This window comes from Excalfactoria chinensis, chromosome 3, assembly GCF_039878825.1.
Source record: "Excalfactoria chinensis isolate bCotChi1 chromosome 3, bCotChi1.hap2, whole genome shotgun sequence".
NCBI classification, from domain to species: domain Eukaryota; kingdom Metazoa; phylum Chordata; class Aves; order Galliformes; family Phasianidae; genus Excalfactoria; species Excalfactoria chinensis.
Genome location: NC_092827.1, coordinates 58,713,175 through 58,731,917, shown reverse-complemented (window position 1 = coordinate 58,731,917; position 18,743 = coordinate 58,713,175). Strand labels below are relative to the sequence as shown.

Here is an 18,743-nt window from a genome sequence, read left to right as displayed (position 1 = left end):
GTTCAGACACTATAGCACCCTCTTTGAAAATATAACATGCTTAGTGTTCCAGAGAGTCTTTGTCTGAAATGAGACGGAGGCCAGGAGAGTTGGAGGTGTCTGAGGACACTACCTCACTTGTTTCTCTTTACTGTGATGGACCTCTGCCACTGGTGTTCCTGGCACTAGGCACTTTAACAGCAGAATTGTGCCAAGTAAGTTGCAGTTAATATGACATTTTGGTTTTGGGTGACAATGGACTCAAAAACTTATTGTAGAGTTAACAGGACAGATTAGGGGATATAAACTGTAAAGGGAGCAAAATAACTAAGCAGGTTTGTAGTGTTGAAAAGAGCCATTAGCCTGACATAACTTAGTTTCACAAAGGATTCCATTTATGGGTGACTGATTCAGTCTGTGGGTAAACTGTGATTGCTTCCTAGAAACAAGTTTCTAGAAAAGCTAATGTGGTTGGAATGTAAACAGCATCATTTTCAGGCTATTAGAATAGGGAAATAAAATATTATCTGAGTGATAAAGAGGGTCTAATTTAAAAATCTAATTTAAGTAAATGTCAAAAAAAGAAAATAATTCTATTGTATCCTATATACTCCAGGGACAATTCCTGTTGTACTCATAAATTCCTTTAGATAACAGTCTCTAGGTTTTCATTGCATTTAGGCTGATTCATTGACTTCTATTAGATTTGGACTCTTCTCACCTCTGTAAAGGTTTAAAATATAGAGTATTACACTGTCATTATGACAAATTGTAGTCCTGCAGTTCCTACAGTAGTAAAGAGTACAAAAGGTTTTGCAGTTTTATGGATGTAAAGAGGTTCTGCAAATACACTATTATACCTACTGCTTAGTACAGAATTATTTATGAAAACACTTTTATAATTAATTCTACAACCACAGAATATAAACACTTGCATTTGATTTCCATCTGAGGGAACATAACTTCCTTTAAATAGTCAGGGAACATAAGTGGTTGAAGTTGTCTTTTTTTAGGAGTATCTACTACAACACAGAAATAACTGGTAATTCACTAAAGAAAATGGTAACGAAAGGGAAAATTCAAAGGAGCTCTGCATTGTGCTAACTCATATCAGGCATACTATTTGTTGTGGAAATTATGTAGCCTTTGCCACCACTGTCACACTTTGTTGCAAAAGCTAAAACTTTTTCTGTTTTAAATCCAGGATCCTGGTTTTATTTATTTATTTTTAATGTTTGTTTGTTTGTTTTTCAATAAGAAGTCTATTTTTATTATCCTTAAGTCTCAGATGTTAGAAGATAACAGTACAAAGCAATGTTTCATATGTCTCTCAAAGTGCTTGAAAAATATTGCATTTGGAATCATTACAGCCTGGAACACTCCTGCTTCTGCACATTCCTGATGATTTTCCCTGCTTTATTTTACAAATATAATTTTAAGACTTTTTTCAGATCATTAATGACAGTTAATTAAGGAAAGCTATAATTGTTAAAGGAAATGACAGAATCTTACATTGGTTACTAAAAAGCCCTTTGCTACAGGAATAACAGATTTCTGCTTGAAGGAAAATACAGCTTGGTCTTTACTATACCCTGGTCTTGTAATGCAGCTTCACAGCATTTCCTGTGTTCAGGCTTGTCTATGCTTCTGGGAAATTACAAGGCTATGACATATCTAAAGTATATGTATCTTATATGCATGACCAGCAATGCTGTTATCATGTAATGTTTTTCACAGTTAATGATCGCTAGGAATTTCAGTTAGTTTTGGTTTTTTGTTTGTTTGTTTCTTTTTGTCTATCACATGCTCAGAGTCTCACTCCACAAGAAACAGCATAAGATAGAATAATAAAATAAAATAAAATAAAATAAAATAAAATAAAATAAATAGTAAAAGTAATAATAATAATGTAAGAAATACTTTATGCCTAGCTGTTTGGAAAACAAAACAAAACAAAACAAACAAACAAAAAAAAACAAACACTGTAAAAGCAGGGCTAGAATACAGGAAGACAGAAGCTGCAATGTATATTCTAGCTGATTGAAAAATAATTATGTTTAATTTAATACCCTCTTCTGATCCAACAAGAATTTCCCATTTGAAAATGTAGATGTTTCACTGTCCAAAACCATTTTCTTCCATAATCCCTAGGTGAAGACTAAAGATTGCTTGCAATTTAAAAGGAAACTTTGCATGCATGTGGCATCTTAAATAAGACATATTCTGCATCTGGGAATTATTTTGTTACTATTATAGATATAAAAACATTAAAAAATCTGTTTTATAAGTTTAAGTAAGTTAAATCACAGCATCATACTTTAAAATACAGCAGCAAAGGTTATTTTAATTGCACGTAATATATCTGAATGCAGTATTATATTCCCACATGTCACTGATAACATTTTTCACTCACCTAAATTTATGTAAAAATAACATAACACTGAAGATTGGGGCAAACATCTTTTTGTCCCTCAGAACAGATACTGTTCTTGGGTCAAAATATTAAGCATATTGTGTATTGCCTCAGTCTTAGAAGGAATAACAATAAACACCTATGTATTTTTCCTTACTTTTTGTTTGTTTGTTTCCTTATTTTTGCTCAAGCTACCTCATACTTTATGTTACCCAATTGCTCTGGACTAAAAATAGTTGTTAGCACATTAAGTGACTTTTCAAGCTAACCTCTCAGTGGAATTTAATCTGCATTACAAGCCAGAAATCTTTGAAGCTTATCACGTTTAATTTGCACAGCAAAGCCCAGAGAAGAAGTAAACGGGGGGAGGAGTGATGTGTCACAGCAGAGCGAGCTTCACCAAAAAGCAGTGCTTGAAATGATAAGCTAAATTTTGCTATGCAGTACCTTATTTTGGAGTGTAATTCCATTCACTAATTAAACATTAATAGCTCAAAATAAATCAGCAGAGTATTTTCACTCCTTTTCCCCATTGCATAACACTGCCATGATATCCCCTCAAAATCCTGCCCGCTGGGACAATTGCAACAAGCCACTTACCTGAATGTTGATCTGTTTATCATGGAGAACTTTCTGCAGCTCCAGAAGACTGCCCTTCAGTGTCCTGAGCTTCAAAGCCAGCTGCTCTGCCTCATCTTTAGTGTGAGCTTTCCCTTCCATAAGCAAGTTCTCGTTGTGCACAGAAAGCTCTGATAAGGCCACCACCTTCTGTTCTATTTCAACCAGCATGTTCTGCAGCAGCAAAAACAAAGAAGCAAATTCATACATTTTCTAGCATCTCACTTTTCCTGGCAAGGAGACCTGTGGCCTACCTCACCTGCTGCAAAGCTAACAGCAAGTCAGTTTTTCATTACTTTTCTTTTCAGTCCCTTTCAAAGTCCTTATGAAAACATGTAAAAACATTTGCATTTGTCATCTTTGTTTGCAGCCTTTTTTCAAAATTGGTAATTGAAGAGTTGAGTTATTTGAAACATAAGATTTGTTGTTGATGAGATGCTACTTATTTTCACATTAATGGTAAATAGTGGCTAAGATGATAGTCTGACATCCATAGTGTCAAAAAATAGAGCACACAGTTACTTCTTTCCTCTTCTTCCATGTGCATTTACTGAAATGCTTCCTACCTCCTCCTCTGTGTTGCTCTGGCTGCATTGATAAGCTTCTCTTCTCGCTGTTTGCTCTTTCTGATTGGTGCATGATGGACTTAAGGATTTCTGAATAATCCTCTTTAGTCTAAAGAGAGACTTAAAGTGACAAATCTCTGGCATGTTTATTCTCAAAAGCTACTTTCTTGTTGTTCCATTAACCATTCACATATTACAGGCATGGTGTAAATTTTAATCTTTCAAATTCAAAGCTAATACTTGTTCAAAAACCTAGACTGATATCAGTTTGTTTCCACTGTTCACTGAAGAAATGTGTGCAGGATAAGACATGAAGTCTCTAAAATCTGGGAAAAAAATATAGGACTTTTAAAAAAAAACTTACTATATCAAGATTTAAAAAAAACAGTAAAAAAAAGAGCAGTATTGACTCTTTCTATAGTAATGTTTCCTAGAGATTATGTTTTAGAAAAATATTGCTTTGTTCAAATTCATAAGTATATAGAGTAAAAAGGTGTCCTTAGACTCCATCTGCCTTTTCTCTCTTATAATTTTAACTATTATGTTCATACAGTTCTAGACTTTCCTTTAAAAAATGGAATATCTCCATTAATTTGTGTATTTGGATGACATGGTCTCAAATCTTTTCAGTCAAAGTATATGCAGTTGATTCTTATTGCAGCAAGAAGATTTTCCTCAGTTGTTTTGGAATTGAGTTGATTAACATTAAAATCATAGAAATAATAACTACTGATGATTAATCTTAAATTCAGAGTCTGGGTAGGAATTACTCCTAAAGAAAGCACAGCAATGACCCAGCCACCAACACTAGTGGGAGTGTGTTCTTGAGCTGGAGAAAAAGGAGCAGGAAAGTACACTGCAGGTGTTTTCGCATGTATCAGGTGAGCTGTTCAACATCACCAGTTTGGGAGGAGCAAAAGCAGCAAGTCAAATACATGGCCTTTAAAGCAAAACAAACAGCTCCTCTGAAAACTATTGCTATCAGAAAACTATCAGAAAACATTCTGATAATCTGAATTCCTTGTTTTCCTACTGTTGTCCTTATGTGCTTTCTAAATCACTGTTTGCAATCTTCAGTAAAAAATGAAGAAGTCTTTTATTTCACAAATAATTGATGAAACAAACTGTATATATATATGGGATACTGAGGAATTCAGAAACTTTTCCCCCACTAATATACTGGCTCACTCCACTTGTTCATGGTCTTAATGTTAATGTCCCATGTTTACCTATCAAGTTATGCCCTTCCTCTTTATCTAAGCACTAGAGTATGGATAATTTTACCTGACAATCCACCAGCTGAGCTTCCATATCCATAGGTTCCTCAGCAGTAACCAGAGCAGTGTCCAGCGTTGCACGGGTATTGAGCAGCCAGTGGTCAAGCTCATCAGCTTCGCAGCGGTACCTTTGAAGGGCCTGTTCTTGTCGCTGTTCTTCCAGTTGCTCACTTAGTTTTTCCTAGAGGTATAAATCATAGCAATTTTTTTTACATTTTAAGAGCAATACACCTTAAAATCACCTTAATTTTTTGTGCCCTCTTCACTCCCATCTCTCAGTTTCTACGTTGTATTTTCTAAGCCATGATAAGCATTGTGTTTTGTAAGTTGAACACTTCATGAGATATTACTGAACATATTTTTTGATGTCTTAAATTCTGTTTCAGGTAAGTCAGTATCCCACAGCCTAGATTCCTTGACTCCTATCTGTCAGATATGTATTTAAAAACTTGCAGATTGGCTGGTCGTAGAGGCTGGTGATCTGCGACATGAAGCAGGGTTGATATCAAGTAACTAGTTGTGTACCCTAAGGATCAAAACTGGATTAAGTCCTGTTTAACATTTTCATAGATGATCTGGATGATGAATGAAAGCATACTCCAAGCGTGATTACCCATAAGAAAACTGTGAGGAATGGCTGACACATCAGAGGATCGCATCCAGAGGGATCTTAGCAGGCTGGAGAAAGTAATGGACAAGAACTTCATGGAATTCAACAAAGAGAAGGACAAAGCCCCACAGGCTGGGGAGGGGTAACCCCATGCAGCACTACATGCTGGGGACTGATCATCTGGAAAGCAGCTTTGCCGAAAAGAACCAAAAGGTTTTACTGAACACCAAGTTGAATATAAACCAACACTGTGAAAAGAGATATAGTGGTAAGTGGGGCCACATTAGCATCTGTGTTGCCTGAAGACTGAGGGAAGCGATCCTATTCCTCCACTCAGCACCGTTGAGGCCACAGCTATTGTGTCCTGTTCTGTACTTCAGCACAAATGAGTTATGGAGCTATTGGATAGAGAAGAGTGGATTTCAGCAATAAAAAACAACTAGAATGAGACAGTCAGAGGATATTTAGATGATTCAGATAGAGTGTGATCTTAGTATGACACAAGTGGTATGCAATGAGGGGTGGAGATTGTACTGGGTATGGCAGGGATGGTGTTAACTTCCTTCATAGCAGTCTATACAGTACTGATTTGTATTTATGACTAGAACAATGTTGATAATACATCAATGGGTGTTTGGCTGCTGGACAGGGTCAACCCACCGCACTTCTGTTCACAAACCCACTCGACAGATCAGAGCTAAAACATCCTTCTTTTAAAAGAGACCTTCCAGTCTACTTCAATAAGCTGAGAACACATGCATTATGAAAATGCAGACATATATATGCAGGGTAAAATCCTCACCAAGGAAAGCATTTGTGTAGTTTTTCTGATTGCCTAACTTTTATTGGAAAATTATTAGAAATTTTGAATAATTTAAAGAATAATACTAGTTAAGAACTGTCCCAGGTAATTAAGAATTGAAAGTTCTTAAAATTTGGTTATTTACATTAGCTTCACAGAAAAAAATAAATAAAAATATTGCTAATCCACACCCTCAACAGCAAACTGTTTTCACTTCTTGTTCTAGCTGTCTTTCTAAATCCTTGAAAATTCCCATAAGATTTTGTCTGTGAAATCAGAGCTATGTAAAATATAGGTTAAGTTACTGAATATTGGCTACATACCATATTTCTATTTCTTAACCGAGAATATTGGAGTATACTTCTACTAATCTACCAAGATAATTGTCAGAATCCTAATAAGTTTTAGGCGTAATATTTGACTTATGATTTTTTCTTCCAATTATTTACTATCTTTTCCTAAGTGCCATCAAAATTATGTAAGGAGCATAAGCTACAATAAGATCCTTATTCTATTTTGAGCTTTTTAATTTTAAATAAAAGCCATTTTTCTTCTGATAAGGAAATTTCTCCAGTATAAGAAAGATATTTCCTAAGGATATGTTCACTGCCTCAAGTTACTGCACTGAACTAACACAGCTGATGCACCCCATGACTTCTCTGTAACCCAGGTAAATCTACAGATCCAACTGTCTTCAAGAATCTGTTGATAATAGAAATTAAAAAGACAGCAGTTGCTGCAGTTATGGTTTTACTTTTTCTATTAGAAAATACAGTAGAAGATCTGCCCTGCAGCATTCAAAGTAAGCAGCCTGTACCAAGCTTTAGCATGAATACATTTCCTCACCAGTATAATAAAGGACTGTTGCTTAATACACAACAACATTCTTACATTTAGTAATTGAAAACAAAAATACACAAAACAAACGAACAAACAAACAACCCCCCACAACTTTTGTACCAAAGATAAAGAAATGAAGGGGCATGTCTTTCATTATAATAGTTTGTGTGCAAATCACTCAGAAGATGAGAACAGACAACAATGCAGCAGTGCAGCAGTTTGAAAGAGATACTATTTTGAGGTTCTAACTTTTCCCCACTCTCTTGTCTCTCAGCTTGGACAAGTGACTGCTCAAAAGTTTCAGCTTTAATGTAGGTTACCGCTTTTCATACTTGCAGTCCATCACTTCTTTTAAACAAGAAATATCAAGAAAATAAAGCACCTATTGAGAAAATGTCAAAGAAGCTATTAAATAAAAAATAAATATATACAGAATGGATTTCCAAGTTCCAACTAGTTATTTTATGGCGTAAGAAGATGAGTAACTTACTAGTGAAAGAAACTGTGAGAATGAAAATGAATTTTTTGAATTAGAAACATTCAATGGTGACTAAGGTCTTTGGTCAAAAAAAAGTTCATAAAATCTGGAATGTAATACAAAAGAGACTCTTCTGCAGTTTTTCTGTACCTCTAATAGCTGTCTTTTTCCTGATGCCTTCATTCGAATCGTGGCCATTCGCTCTGCCAAGACCGTGAGAGTGGACTGCAATGCCAGCTGGTCAGCAGCTTCTGCATCCAGTGATTCTGAAACCAGTTCCTGTGCTAATGATGTTTGAAGCTCAGTGATTTCTTCTTGTAACATTAGAATCTCATCCATCAAAGCCTAGTCAGAAATGAGAGCAAATAAACTGGTTGTTTCACTTAACAGAGAGAAGAAGGTATTTAAGAATGAGTATCTTTAATATAAAAAGCAAAGGAGCATGAGGAATACAACATAGTACAATATATCAGTGTTGGATTTCATTACTCATCTCAAATTTCAAACATATCACTAGAAGGAATTTTGGAAGTATTATACATATAATTTTGCTCTTCCAGCAAACTTTCTAGAGGGTATTCAAGTAGATACAGTCAAGATAACGAATGAGTGAGTGAGTGAGAAACACACCAGTACAAGGTGATTTCCAGGCAGAAGTTTACTAACTGGACAAATAACTTTCAAGAATATCCACAAACATCGAGAGATGAACCCCATGAAATTCCTACCACTGTTTCTAGCCTAGACAGATAATACCTAAGAAAGGATGCTGCATTACCAACCTCTTAGAGAAAGTAGTTTACTTTCATGTCTATAAACACACTTGATAATCAGGACATCATGCAGTGCTGCAAAAGCCAAATGTTATCTTTTAAAAGTCACAGGGTTGGTACTGAAGAACAAACTGGCCCGATCAGACAGTTCTGAGTGATCAGAATGCTTAGATGGTTACAACTTCAGCATATGTCTGATTGCTGATTGATTACTTGATGAAGACCTATTGAGATAAACTTGCAGCTCTATTTTGCATTTGAATACAGTAATAACTCAGTTTTCCAGGACATGGAAAAGGAATGTCCAGAGTGCAACTGAGACAGTCATGACAGAACCGTTTCTCATTCAGCATATCATTTCAGGAAGTCTTTTGTAACATGTTGGCTCTTTGTCACAAGAACGTGTACTCCAATGAAGAATTTTGCAAGCAAAACCAACATACAACATCAGAACTTCTATATCCCTAAAATATTTTGGTGTAATTATTTGAAGGTAAAAACTGCAAAACGTACCAAAACAAACAACTTAGCTTAAAACTTCATTGCAAACATAGTGAAAAGGAAAAAAAAAAAAAAAAAAAAGTGAATCAAGCTGAGAGGCTAGTCCACATTTCCTTTTAACTAACGAGCTCAAAAAAATTTTGAAATGGCTTAGTGTTGCAATTATTCATGTAACAATGGTTGAGAACTGTGTGGTTTCATCCTCCTCCAGCCCACGTGGATGGACAGAAAGAGTGTTACCTCTTTAACAAAATTCTTCAGGATTCTTTGCATTCTAAGGATAAACAGCTGTTAGGGAAATAATTAATCTGTACTTTAATGAATGTAGACATTTTGTTAGCTTGACACTCTGAGAATCCAAGAATGAAGCCTTACAAAATGAGTTAGAAATAGAAAATCTTTTCCTGTAGCATGAAAGCTGATATGGTAAATTTCAGCACAATAGCTTGTTTTCACTCTTTGTCAGTAATGCTGTTATTAACAACCTGAAGAGGAAAACCTGCTTCGTGAATGTAATTACAGTATTTTATTTCAAATAATTACAATATTCTCTTATTTTTAAGAGACTGACATTATTAAGACCAGCATTTTTTAAAACTTCCCTTGGGACAATTTTTTGTAATCTTATTTGGAATGTTTGTTTTGTTTAACAAAGCAAAAGTTATATTAAGACAACTACAATTTATCAGTATGGGTTATGATCTAATAATATTGAGAACCTTATACATAGTTTATATATAACAGCATGTATTGATATGCTAATAGCAGTCATGCTGAAAATCGTGTGTAGGCGTCAGTGAACCCAATCTCTGATAACAGATTATGTCAAACTCGTGATCTATTCTTAATTCTTTGTAAGGCCCCTTTTTAAAAAGGATCCCTATTACAACCTCTTCAGAAGAGCAGGAAGTCTACAAAGGCAAGACATATGGAATGAATGTAGATTAATACAGCTACCGCATATTTCTGAGTCATCTAACTACAAAGATTATTGCTATCTAACAACAAAGGAAACTAAAGATATACAGGTAATGCATGGTCTCACTTTATTTATCAGATATAAGTTTTTACCTGATGTTCAGCCATCTGGCTCTCTGGGCTCTTGGCTGGTTCCAGACTCTCATTCAGTTTCATCTCAGTGGTCTCCATTTTTGTGGATATAGATTGAAGTGTGTCCTGATATTTCTGTTGGCGCTCAAGAGCTTCATAAAGTGTGCGCTGTTTTTCACTTATCTGAAGGGGAGTAGAAGGTATAAATTTTAGGCTCATAGAAATGTGCAAAACTGTAAGGGCTGGCAGGGACCTCTAGAAATCATATAGTCCAAGGTCCCTGCTAAAGCAGACTCCGTGGAGGAGGATACACAGAAATGTGTTCAGGAGGTTTTTGAATATCTCCATAGGAGACTTCACAACATCTCTGGGCAGCCTGTTCCAGTGCTCTAACTTACACAGTAAAGAAGTTTTTCCCCATGTTCAGATGCAACTGTTCCAGTTAGTGCCAGTTGTTCTGTCACTGGGCATCACTGAAAAAAGCCTGGCCCACCCATTTAACTCCCACACTTTACATATTTACAAACATTGATAAGATCTGCCTTCAGCCTTCTTTTCACCAGGCTGAACAGATCCAGGTCACTCTGCACTTTCTCACATGGGAGATGCTTCAGTCCCCTACTCATCTCTGAAGCCCTCTGCTGGACTATCTCTAGCATTTCCCTGTCTTTTTTGAACTGAGTTCAGAACTGAACACTATACTCCAGATGTTGTTTCATCAGGGCAGAGCAGAGGGGGAGGAGAATTTTCCTCAACCTGCTGGCCACACTCTTTTTAATATATTCCTGTATAATACTGGCCTTTTTGCCCACAAGGGCACACTGTTTACTCATGGATTTTCTTTTTCTTCTGCTTCATACATCTCTAGGCTTATGAGACCAAAGAAACTTGCATAATCAGTTTTCAAAAGTATAAACTATAAAGAAAACCAATGGCACTAAAATTATTTGTCTGTTTAAACATCATCAGTCAAATGATTTTTTCTCTTAGTGAAAAAAGGTGCTTTATTCAACAGGGAAACCTTATGCATTATAGATTTTATGCACTCTAACATATGCATGCATACCACTTGATAGAAGCAAAGTTCTTAATACTCTGTAATAGCTACTATGCCTTTGCAAAGAGTTAAGATTTACAGCACATAATTAAAACTTAAGCCATTTTGACACAGCATCAAATGACTATACTACACTATTATGCAAAACTGTATTAAGATGACTCAGTATTTGGATGAATTGGATGTCTGTGCCAACATATCCAGTATGAGTTAAATACCATTTTAGGTTTTGGAATATAGTCTGAAAATAGCTAGCATTTCTGAAGGCACCTATCAACATTAATGACTTATTTTTTCTTAATGGAGGTCCATCATCCTGCATAGACTTTCAAAGGAAAAACAAAGACAATGTAATACAATCTTGCAAATGACAATTCTTGTTGCCCCCCAGGAAGCCAAGAACTTCAGAGGAAAATACAAGCTAAGCAAGTTCATTATATTTTATTCCTTACAAGCAGGCCAATTGTTTTAAACCCTCCAGATGCAGACTTACCACATTCTTCAGTGTTTCCCAAGAACGCTGCAAATCATCCAGTTTGGCACTAGCAGCTGATTCTAAGCCTGGTTCATAAAACTCTTGAGTGGCTGAAGTGCTAGGCTGAATTTTAGCAGCTTCTGTTTGCAACTGTTCAGCAGATAAGGCTTGGTAATATGCAATGTCCTACAAGCATGAAGCATATAATTGCAATTTCAACATGAAAGACAATGTGTAAGAATATCCTTTCACATACTGATTCATTACATATGTGCTTTAAAAAATATACAACAAAAAACACAACACCCCAGAAAGCCAAAAGAAATATCTGAACAGAGAAAATAAATACAGTCACAAGTACATTTAGAGCTTTAATATGATGAAAATTGTGGACTCATTTTTTTCATGTTTAGGATGAATATTAGCAAGAAGGATCAAGATTTGACTGTGTAAAGACATGGAAAAGCTGTGAGGGGAGTTCTCAAGTTTGGAATGTTCTAGCATTGTAACAATTAAAGACAGGGAAAGCCCACATCAGACAGCAGGTTCCGGTATTGTAGGTGGCAAAGAATATCATTTTGATAAACACAGAGTAGGCAACAGAAGAACCAAAATGAAATATGCTGAAGTCAAAGAGATAAGGAGGAGGATTAAGCATTGGCCTTCTAGGAAACAAGTATTGTTAACTGACTCATAAAATATCACAGGGACCAACATGCTAAGTAAAATAGGCAAATGTTTAAATTATCATCAAAAAAATCAGGAAGAAAATATTTCTTACCAGATCTTGTTTATTTAGTGTTTGGTGATGCAGCAAGACACTGGAACAAAGATTTCATATGCTACAGATCTTTTTGTGGCCTCATTTTCGGAAATAATATTTAACAAATAAGGTTTAAAAAGCAATTAAATTAAATACAGGCCTACATTATGTGCTTAATTTGTTACCCTTTGGGGAATTTACAGTCATCATAATATTTCTTGTTTAATCTTTACTTGGCTTAATTTTATTAGCTAACGAGAATTTTTGAAAATGAAATTTACATTATTTCTTTGAAAAGTACACAAAAATGTATGGTTTGATAACTAAGGGCAGGAGGAATTAGAGAGATCCAAAGAAGGCAATAGCCCACTGTTGCCAAGGGATGTTTGGGGTTTAAGAAAAAGAGTCCTATTTAATTTCAAAATAATGCATTTTCTTGGAACGGAGTCCCTTCTGTACATATTGGAATTTAGAATACTTGCAAAACAATCCAAATTTGGAGCAGATTCTTCTCATTACTAATTCAATAATATTTAATAACATTCATGAACAAAACGAAACAAAGTCTGGAAGAATAGTGCAGAAACCAAGTCGCTCCTCAAGCACAGTCACCTTCTCAGGTTCTCCTAACTTAATCTACAGAGCACGAAGAATGCCACCTGCCCCAGAAAATAAAATGTCATCCAGCAGCTGCAGAGTATGTTTTTTCATTTCCTCCCCTTCTCCAGAAAATGAAGAGATGTGAGCTCGGGTCATCTGCTTCCTTGATGGACATTTTTACAATTGAAGTGCTGTTGAAGCACTGATGTTTTTAAAGGCAGGCAGCTGCCATGACCTTATTTGAAAGACAACTCATGTCTCTACCTTTTCAAAGTCTCTCCAGATAGGCATAAGACCCAAGAATGGGCTGTCTAAACCTCTTTAATTAAGTACCTCTTTATAAACATATTGAGAAATGAGAGAAATGAGAAGACAAAGCTTTAGTGATGTCCAGAAAACAAGAAGGAATAGGTAACAGCTTAAGACGGTATTCAGGAAATTGATTTCAGAGTTTTTGACTCTCATCATAAGTGACCTTTCCAAGTCATGGCTGCATTGCTGCAGACAATTCCTCTATTTGTTTACAGCTACTGTACAGCCCCCCACTAGTCTTCTCCAAAGACAAACAGCCAACCAAGCTGTGCTTCTGGGACAGTGTGTAGAATAAGTGGCTGAAAGGGAAAAGTAACCCTTTTACCCATCTTTTCAACTACTTTTTGGAACATACAACATGACTATTTCCATAAGGGTTTTTATGTTGACAGTGTGAATACAAACGTTCTTACACAGAGTGGATTTGGTCTCCCCTATAAAGACCACAAATCTCATCCTTCTTTCATGAAAATTAGCCAATGAACAGTATTTAAAAGCTTCTTGGTTAAGATGAAGGGGCAGAAGATGTATGCAGATTTCAAAAGATATTTAACAAGGGCTAGTGCAAACAAGGTGAGTTTTCATAATGGGAGGAGAAAGAATGACTATTAAGTAGTCTGTGTATGGGGAGAAATGTAGACATTTAACAGTGACCCAGCACTGAAGACTTGAATCACAGGACCAGCTGTAGCCTCCAAGGCTTTGTGCCAACAACAACAGGTTTTTCAGTTTGATTGCTCTACAATTCAGATTGATCTCTGGAAAACTTTTAAAGAGGAGCTTAATTTTAATCAATTTTATCTTGGGTAAGTGTGAGAATTGTTAGCCCCAGCGGATTCTCTTTTAGTACTGTAGCAGAGATGAAGGTACTGATTTTACTGTGCACTGGAATGATTAGAATGCATTGCATCAAAGGACTGTTATTTACTGCTGAAACACTGGGTAGCATGAAATCCCCCAGCTTTCTAAAAGCTTAGACACTTTTTTTTTTTTTTTTCCCATTTTTTTTCAGTTGTTCACTCCACTTGTTTTAAAAGGGTTTCAAGTGTAAACCAAACAACCCAGACAAAGGTTACAACAGTCAAAATGTATCACTTTCTTCTATTACATGTTTTTTGTTTTACTTTGTTTCCATGCATAGAATCAATATTCTCAATATATGGCACTTGTGTATTTTTGTGGTTTGTTAGCAATGCAAATATAATGCATAATTATTTAAATTCAGAAAATATTTTATCCTTAGGAGATAATGGAAAACAATACAAACAAAACATTTCATAAGGGCTCTAAACTTTTTCCCCAAAAATTAAACAAATGAAATTCTTTACTGTCCACCTTCTGTTTACATATTTTCATGGTAATTTATGAGTGATGCTCTTGTGAGAAATTATTTCACTTATTAATGTAAAAAAAATAAAAAATCTAAATTAGTTTTGCAAAGGTTATTTTTACTGAATACTTTAAAATTTATATTTAAACTTCTAATTCTCTCTTCTCTAGAAGCATTATTACTACAAATAATACTTCTTTTTACTATTATTTTTACCAGACTTCTTTCATGAGGTTTCCCTAATCATCCATTATGATCAGCACTGTCAGTTTCATACTTTCTTTTGCTTTAATCTCATGTACATGGTAACCTAAGTATTTTGTAAGTAAACCACTGCATTTTGGAATGTTCTTCCTCAGGTTGCTTAGTAAATGAACTTCATTTCAACATTAACCACACTGAAGAAACCTTCATCTGTCAGTTTTTTGTGGTTTTGTTGTTGTTTGTTTTTCATTGTTATTATAACATCAGAAATTTTCTCTTTTTCAATGGTCTTCTACATGAAATTCTGCCCATGGAGAACATTGGTCTTAAAACTTGTGTTCTGGCATCAGGTCATGATCCAACATCATTTTCAGTGGATTTTCTTTATTATTTTAGTTACTGAAGTTTTTCATTTGTTTTACTTCATTTTCACATAAATGTAATGCACTGACAATGAATGTGTTGATTCAGAAGTATGCTGCTCTTGCCTGTTTAACTCTCACTGATTAATACTGTCGATATTATTTTGGTACTGAAATATACAGCTGCCTTTCTACCATAAGTAAATGCTACTGGAAAATTTCTGACTCTCTGAAGTAACAGAAAAAGCCTTCTGATGCATCATTTAACATTTTTATTACGTCTTTGAAAAATGGCACCTTTATTTCTATCTTACCTTGGTATTCCTGTTTAAACCAGTTAATGAAAATGAATAAGCTAAATTTAGCAGCTTCTAAAGTACCACATATATCAGGGAAACTAGTATAGGAAATTACTGAGCAACATGTTCAAACTTTTCTCAATCTACTCAGCAATACAGTACTGCACTACTGTACCTTTAAAGTCTGCAGGAGTCAATTCTGAAACCAGCCATAGATGTAAGAAACAAGCAACCACAAAACTCTAAACATGATGAATTGACTGAGTCAATAACTGCTCCTAATTTATAAACTTTAGCTTAACATTATATATATTCTTTTGTGTGTATAATGCCCAATGTGCTGGTTCACTGCTCCCATTTCTAATGATGCTGATGTACACTTGTTCCTAGTAGAAGCATCAGAGTCCTCAGGTTTAGTTTAAAATGTAATTCACTCATCTTTCTCTCTACTACTTAAAATAGGCTGTCACTGAAATTATGGAATGAACAATACATGAAAAGAATACATGAAAGTTAATACCTGAAATGGTGTTAAATGGAAAATACCAATGCTACAATGGCTATGGTACTATAAGATAGAAGAAAATGGACATAATGAAATGTTATATTATTGAAAATTCAATGTTTCTCAAGATGCAAGATTCCATTATGTACTGCTGTGAACATACAAAATAATGTATAAATAGAATATTGTGGTGACAAAGAACAGATTGGCAAATTTCACGTAGATTTGTTTAATAAACAGTGAATAGCTGTTACGCTGAGTTTACACAATTTAAATTCAGAAGTCAGTATTTGAATACATTTTGAGCTAGAACCTGAAGGTTCAGTTAAGTTAGATATAAGGAACTGAGGCTTCATCTCTACAGGTAAATATTCTTTCATGGGATTAAATAAACCACCATGGAATGGAACCGTGCATATCTCTGACATAAAAGCTGAATGAATGCAAAAAAGAGAGGTACCTGGTTAACAGAAGCATCTGTATTAGCCACAGGTGAGGGAGAGCGACAGGCAGGCGGAGAAGAGATCTCACTGTTGGTTCCCTCCTCCCCAGATTCCTCAGTGACAGGGGAGAGCAGCGTGTGACAGCGACCAGCAGTCATCTGCCACAGGAAAAGTAAATGCCAGAGCACAGGAAGAAAATAAGTTACCTCAACTTAGGTGTACTTAAATTGAGTTCAAAGCAGGAAAAATAACGCACATCTGGAATTAACTTGACAGTATTTTGTCATCCTTGTGCTCTTAAGATTTGTCAGATGATAAATGTGGCGAATCCATAGTTTTATCTACTTGTTGTACTTTAGTATGAACATGCTCTCCTGTAACCTAATGAATTTAAAAGGAAATGTATAGCCAGCAGCTTAATAATAAGTTAAAGTTTGCCTAGATGTCTTCTAATACAGTCAGAGATGCATATGGTAATATTATGGAGAGCTATAAAATAAAGCAGTATTGGTCTCTGTACCCAGGCCTGGTTATAACAACAAGAAAAAGACTTAAAATATAAAAAGCATATAATCCAATAGTAACTTGAGCTTTTTTTCTTCCCTAATGCTGTTATACAGTGATAAACCCTGAAATCTGTAGTCAATTTTTACTTAGGCAAAATCCTCAGTGACATAAGCAATACATTTGTAATGAGACCCAACGAGAAACAGACAAAAACAGTTTAATTCAAGCACGAGGCCTATGTCAATACTTATCTGGCTTCAATTTATCCACAGTCTCATAAGCATATAGCAGCGTACTGTCAAGTACCACATTAACATTTTAATAAAAGAGCATTAAAAATACAGTCTGTAAAATACATACACTGCAGCATGTTATGAAATAATGTTTTTTCTGCCTTTATTTTGTTCCTGCAACTCAGTAATTTTTCAGTGTTTACTCTCACATGCTGACAGTGAAGAAAAAGTTATATATTTGCATTTTATTACAGAAAACTGCCACTGGTATTTGAGTGAGTCTTGAAAACCCACATAAAGCAAAATACAGAAAGAGGAAGCTGAAGTTTGCCACAGCCCGGCCATTTCAAAAGCAAAATACAGATGTGAACTGTGACAACTTGCTGCATAGAAGTGTTGCAATGATGCAAAAACAGGCTGCTAGGATAAATATCACTGAGACCAATTCCTTCCTTACCATAACCACAGAGGGATGTGCAGGGTGTGCCGGGAATAGGTCTGAATCCAGCTCCTCCATTCCTTCTGAAAGCCCCTCCACTTCTGTCACTGTCAGAAGCATAGTGGCATGTTTTGCTTTCATCGTTAGCATCTTGCACTTTGAATTCAAAGAAGCAATTTGCTCCTGGTATCCTTTGATCTTCTGTGCCAGCTCCTGAGGAAACATTTTTTCCCTAATGCAGAAGCAGCCAATACAGACTATAGGACGAGCAGCATTTCAGCTTCCGTGGAGCTTCCCCTCCTAGCTCAGCCAATAAAATCATAGCACTGCCTCTCAGAAACCCTGCATAAGCAGCAGCACTAGCTGAAAAGCAGGATGTTGACTGTGGAGGGAACAAGTCAGGCTGCATCTCACTGCACTGCTAAAGCACAAAGCAGAGAGCTTTGAAGTGAAACCGGAAAAGTACTGTGAAACCCTCTGTGTGATCACTGCAGAAGTGAAGGACACCTCATACTTGCATGCAGCCTGAACTGGGCACAAATTCTGTATGCTTCATTTTACAGAAAAGAGGAATATCTCTCCCTTGTTTTTTTCTATGTTTATTTTTTATTTTTTATTTTTTCAGATCTATCTGCTTTTATCTAAGGAGGATGAAGCTCTTCCACATACTGCATGCCATGAAAATGAGGTCATATGGGAACCAGAACTGTAAAAAATGCATCATTCAGCTCTCAGCAGAAAGAACAAATAGTTGAAACAATAACTCACAGAGCTTAAAAAGCTCAAATGTACTGTGAACTGTAAGTCAGATAACACTAAATGCAGACTGAATCATTTATGCTAGAGTTCAGATATATTTTATTTCATTTTGGTTTTGTGTACATCTTATGAGATAAAAATTTAAAAAGCACTGGTGAACCTGGCTTAAAGCAAGATTTTAAAATATTATTTATTGTGGCTATGGAATGGTCAATCTAAAGGTTAAACACCATCAGAATAAGTTTAGTCAGAGAAGAAATATGGAAATGGATGGCTTGTACTACTGCTTAGTTCAGTGTTTGCTTTCAAGGCATTAAACTCATTTATTTCAAAAAATAAATAGCAGTAGCTATACAGAATCTATGATTCTATTGTAGGTTTCAGTAGCTTTTCACATTTATGCTAAGGCTATTGGTTCTGCCTCCCTGAAGGCTCAATAATGTGGTAGGATTTTTATTTGTAAAGTAAAATACACATTTGTTTATGCTTGCCTCTTAAATCAGCCTGCTTTAAATTTTTTAACGAAGGAAAGCTTTCAAGGTAAAATA

General features: G+C 35.5%; 1 protein-coding gene across 16 annotated transcripts in view; it reads right to left on the bottom strand.

The window, feature by feature from the left end:
• The window catches only part of SYNE1 (spectrin repeat containing nuclear envelope protein 1), a 282,607-nt gene that overhangs the window by 79,792 nt on the left and 184,072 nt on the right, over positions 1-18,743 (bottom strand). For all 16 annotated transcript variants that reach the window (XM_072332285.1, XM_072332289.1, XM_072332288.1 and 13 more), the window contains 7 exons: positions 17,455-17,649; positions 16,275-16,415; positions 11,458-11,625; positions 9,929-10,090; positions 7,734-7,928; positions 4,861-5,034; positions 2,993-3,184 (listed from right to left, as the gene is read on the bottom strand). In XM_072332285.1, coding sequence (XP_072188386.1) covers positions 2,993-3,184; positions 4,861-5,034; positions 7,734-7,928; positions 9,929-10,090; positions 11,458-11,625; positions 16,275-16,415; positions 17,455-17,649 — 1,227 coding nt within the window. The remainder of the gene's footprint in view (positions 1-2,992; positions 3,185-4,860; positions 5,035-7,733; positions 7,929-9,928; positions 10,091-11,457; positions 11,626-16,274; positions 16,416-17,454; positions 17,650-18,743) is intronic.